General features: G+C 35.6%; 1 protein-coding gene across 1 annotated transcript; it reads left to right on the top strand.

Moving 5' to 3' along the window:
- Nucleotides 1–3,030: 3,030 nt before the first annotated feature.
- On the top strand, nucleotides 3,031–4,874 carry LOC120177472 (RING-H2 finger protein ATL13-like). Its single transcript, XM_039183608.1, has one exon. It carries the CDS (start codon nucleotides 3,170–3,172, stop codon nucleotides 4,541–4,543), a length of 1,374 nt encoding a protein of 457 aa, XP_039039539.1. The 5' UTR covers nucleotides 3,031–3,169; the 3' UTR covers nucleotides 4,544–4,874.
- The last annotated feature ends 387 nt before the right edge of the window (nucleotides 4,875–5,261 follow it).

A 5,261-nucleotide genomic window follows, 5' to 3' on the forward strand; every position in this document is an offset into this window, starting at 1 on the left:
GATAATCTAATTTAAGATTGAGGAATGACAGAAAATGTGTGTGACTGAAAATATTATAAATTTCAAAATATTTTCAGATAGACCTAATCTAAATTGTTGATTTTTTAACATTTTTTTATTGAATCAAAAATATTATGTAAATGTATCATTTTCGGTTGTCAATAAAAAAAATGTTAGAAAGAAGGTTTCCAATCCAAAAATATTAAGAAATAATTAACATTTTAGGTTTCGTCCAACCGAAAATAATATTATTTCTATAATATTTTCAATCGCGTCTTTTCTCAACCTTAAATTAGGTTATCTTTTCTTAAACTATCGTGACAAAATCTATTGATTGAGGACAAACATACACAAAAGATTAACATTACATTAACATTCCAGTCTGTCATCTACTCACATAAATTTGTCAAATTATATCACCAAATTCTTCACCAACTCAGACGTGTTTAGGTGTTGAATAAAATCTTCATATTGACCCATAACGTGGAAGAAATTGTCCTTAGTTCTTCACAAACCCATTCCCAATTTAATTAACTTCTTCAAACTAATAAACAATTAATGACTAAAATATTACGTATGGAAACATGTGGGGGGCGGTGCTTATTTTTTACGTCTCTTTCAATGCTGGTTTCACTTTTTGTCCGAATTTGAAATTTATGATGCTGCCTAGTCAAGGATTGGATGCTCAACATTATTTCGCTTCATGTCATATTATTATTATTACATGTTTTAACCAAAAGTGACAAATGTTCGTATTTTTATGAACTCACTTTTCAACCAACCATTTTTGTTGTAGCTGCTTTCATCTTCCATCACCATGTACTCGTTTTAATCAAAAACAAATTCTCATGCCTTGAAATTTGAAAAAAAATGGAAACTTTATACTTGCCCAAAGAAGTTAAAGGGCGAAAGTAAGAGATAATGTCCTTTTTAGTAGATGTGTTTTGAGTAATATTTAATATAATATTAATATTTTATGTTAATGTGATATATGTATTTATTTATTTATACATGCATTGTATTTTATCTTTATTTTAAATTTTTTGACTGCCGGAGGTCTTCCACGAAAATTGCTCTCAACCTGGCGTTGGGGGCAGTTTACTACCCTACCTTCCCCTTACCCCATTGCATATGGGAATAGAGTTTTGTTGTTATTGTTGTTGTTGTTGTAAACGTAGATAATTCAAATAACATATTAGACATATTGATGAAGTACAAGTACCGTATTAAATATTTTAAAAATGCATATTTGATCAAGGAACGAATACATTGAATATTTTAAAAATATATGAATATTAAGATTACAGATTTTCTTAAGGAAATAATTACAAATATACTTGGGGCTGATGCCCAATATACAGTTGCATACGAGGGAGCAACTAAAGTAAAAACGTGGATTGTAGCTGCAAATATCCCATAGTTGATTTGTATTCCTTTTTCTCCAACATGACCTCTGATAGGAAAATATGGAGGCTAAAGGCTAGGGTAGTCGAGTAGTGTGGGTCACATCTATAGGGTGTATCATCTCTGTCTTCTTTTAATGTCTTTGTAGTATTTTCCATGACTTATACTTTTTATACGTTTCTGTTATTGGTATTTATGAAGGATTAGAACTGGGCTTGCTAACGTTGACTTCTGTGTATCATTCTCTTCATGTTTCCTCTTTTAAATTTAGCCGGATCTTATCTTATGTTTCTGTCTATATGCAGAGATTCTTTCGCAGGGATTATTATGCAGGGATTAATTCCCGTTACAGACGCACATATGATTTTAATGACTGCATATGAATACTGTTTAGTTATGTATTTATGTATTTATTTATACATGCATTGCATTTTATCTAAATTTTTAATTTTCTGACTGCCGGAGGTCTTCCACGGAAGTTACTCTCAACCTGGCGTTGGGGGTAGCCTACTACCCTACCTCCCCCTTACCCCATACATATGGGAATTGGGTTTTGTTGTTGTTGTTGTTGTTGTTTCCTTTTACAAACGCAGAAGATGATTCATCCTTCCTCCTAAAATGGCAGTCTGTGTTTCACTTTTTAGACATCAGGTACCAGACAGAACCCATAACATATGGTTCAAAGGGAAAGGGCAAAAGTTTTCAGATTTATGGGGACCAATCCACAATTTGACCCTTTTCGAATACCCTCTCTGGTAGACTTGGGAAAGCTCACTTGTCTTTGTCTTTTGTTTTTTGTCTTTACCCCAAAAGAGAGACCCCTCCCCATTAATTAATATATAAATCAGGTACCAAACTGTCAGTAGAATAGAAGGGCCTGTCCAAGATTGGAACCAGAAAGAAAGAAACAGTGCTACCGTAATAGTGCTAAAAGATAATCCAATCTCCTAACCCAACGAATACAAGAAATAGGTAATTTAATCATGGTTTTGTTCTTTTCTATTTAGGATTTTATTTGTTTTTTCCCTTCGGCATGCACTTATCTTTCAAAAAAAACTAAAAAAGATAAAAAGAAAAAATTAGTCCCAAACCTTTGTATTAATGATTATTTTTATTTTTATTTTTTTAAATATTTTAATTTTTAATTAAATCAATTTTTGTTAGATAAAATGTGTCAGTTAATTAACAATTAATACATATCATTCGCGTTATATTTTTTATATATATTTAATTGATGATATAATGTATGTCATATCATTTAAAATAATAATATAGGATGTACCACATTACCTATTAAATTTATATAATCACGTGTTAGTCCTTAATTAATAATTTCCGCTCAACATTAACGATTTTGTCCAAAAACTAATACTTTGGGATTAAAATGTTCTAAAAAGAAATAAAGTGATTATTTGAGTAAATTTTGAGCTAATTTTTCATTATGCCATTAAAAATGGGGGCTTGTATGCTTCAGGTCAACCCTGTAGAGTGTTGTAATTGGATATTATCTCATTTATTTTCTCTGCATTGTTGCGTTGGGTAGATTTATTATTGGCTCCTCCGTTCGAAATTCACCTTCTGGCAGTGACACCCTTTAATATCATTTTCAACTCTTCTCTCTCTCTCTTTATCAAAAAAAAAAACTCTTCTCTCTCTAGTGAAGCAGTAAACTCCATTGATACCAAGCTTCTTCTCTTTTACTTGAGTCCCAGATGGGATCTTTGCTTTCATTTGATTCAATTCTAAACTGAGTTTGTATCCAGAAATGAAGCAAAGAATGTTGCTTTCTCCGTCGGAGCAGCCGTATGACCTCCCTCAATCGCCAATCCCATTACTGCCATCACCACAAAATCTGCAGGCCGATAGCTTCAATTTGAACAACAAGGTCAGTCCCAGTATACTGCTCATCATCATCATCCTAGCCATCATCTTCTTCGTTTCTGGTTTGCTTCACCTTCTGGTTAGATTTCTCATGAGACCTCGCAGTAGAGATCCAGAAGACAGCGACAATGTGACAGCTCTTCAAGGGCAGTTGCAGCAACTGTTCCATCTCCATGATGCAGGTGTTGACCAATCTTTCATAGATACTCTCCCCGTGTTTCACTACAAAGCCATCATTGGTGTGAAGAATCCATTCGATTGTGCTGTTTGTTTATGTGAATTCGAGCATGAAGACAAGCTCAGATTGCTCCCAGAATGCAGCCATGCGTTCCACATGGAGTGTATTGATACTTGGCTCTTGTCTCATTCAACATGCCCTTTGTGTAGAGCTACGTTAATCCCAGATTTCTCCCCTACATATTCCCCCATTGTTCTTGTGCTTGAATCCGGGAGTGAGAGCTCGAGAGAGATTGTGAGATCAAATTCCCATCTTGGGATTGAACTTGGGTCGTCTTCTTCCCAGCGTAAATCATGTGAAATCGTGGAAAATAATGAAGTCAATAACCAAACAGTAGAAATGGATTCCGGAGAAAAAGTGGTGCCTGTTAGGCTAGGAAAGTACAGGAACATTGATGGTGGTGAAGGTAGTAGTAATGGCAACGTTGATGAAAGAAGATGTTTCTCAATGGGATCCTTTGAGTACGTAATGGATGAGAATTCTTTATTGCGAGTCCCCATAAGAACTCCGATGAAGAAACCATCGAGCAAGAAGAAGACTTGTTTGCCATTGACACCCGGCCACCGGCCGGCGATTTCAGAATGCGACTGTGAATCGACGAGATTCGAACTCACGAGGAACTTTGAAGGTGACAACAATGGCAAGGCCATCAAGAAGAGGGAAAGCTTCTCGATATCGAAAATTTGGCTTCGGGGGAAGAAGGACAAGCAGAACCTTACTGATGGTTCATCGAGGGCTTTTTCATTTCGTTTTCCGGTGCATCAGAACGCCGCTGTCTCCGATGATGACGATAGTTTGAAGGTGAAAAGTGTTGCCGGTGGTGGGAAGGATACTATTTCCGAGATAGATTCCGGCCGGTGGGGAAATGGCGTCAGTGAATTCGGTGCCGATGAGGAAAACCAGAGCTGTTATAGCTTAGATTCACAAGCTAAAACACCATCTTTTGCGAGGAGGACTTTGCTTTGGCTAGCTGGGAGACAAAACAAGGTTGTTCACTCATCCTTTACACCAGGGATTTAAACTACGGGTTCGATCGTGTTTCAGTTACGTTTATTGGGGTTGCAACAATAGCAAAGCAAATGTTATTGCGTCATTATAGGTATCGAGATTAAGAAATAACGATTATCGAACTGTTATTTAAATCCTTGCTTTACTCCAAAGGTCTAGATTTCTTCCTCCTACGTTGATCATCTTTAGCTAGAAACACCAGGAAGAAGGGGAAAATTGGGTATATTGAAACAAATCTTTTGTTATTAGGCTTGCCCAATTTGTTATCATTTTTTGTTGTTGTCCAACTTCTTACAGAGCAGAAAACATACAACAAAAAAATGCTTCTCTTTTGAGTGCCGAATTCCTTGTGCTTTTCTAGTTTTGTTATACGTGATATAGGAAGAACAAAATCCAACCAGTTCCTTGTTGCTGCAGTAGAAGTAATAAGTTATGAAGATGAAATGGGCTATAAAAGCACAATAATTGATGGTGAGTGAGAAATGGGGAAATTCAAATTGAGACGCAACTCATTTCTATTCATTGAATTTGAAAGCTTAGTGACAGAAAATGGGGAAAAAGGCTGGTGAGTCATCTCTACACACTGATGCATTTAATACGGTGTTTAAAGAAGAAAACAGATGTGGTCAAGTTGAAGACATTAATAAGGTCACGGGAGCTGTTGGGAGGCCATTTTCTATCTTTATTTCTCACACCTAACGCCATTTACCACTGTATTTTAAAATTACGT

Source organism: Hibiscus syriacus, unplaced genomic scaffold (genome assembly GCF_006381635.1).
Source record: "Hibiscus syriacus cultivar Baekdansim isolate YM2019G1 unplaced genomic scaffold, ASM638163v2 tig00112289_pilon, whole genome shotgun sequence".
Classification (NCBI taxonomy): Eukaryota; Viridiplantae; Streptophyta; class Magnoliopsida; order Malvales; family Malvaceae; genus Hibiscus; species Hibiscus syriacus.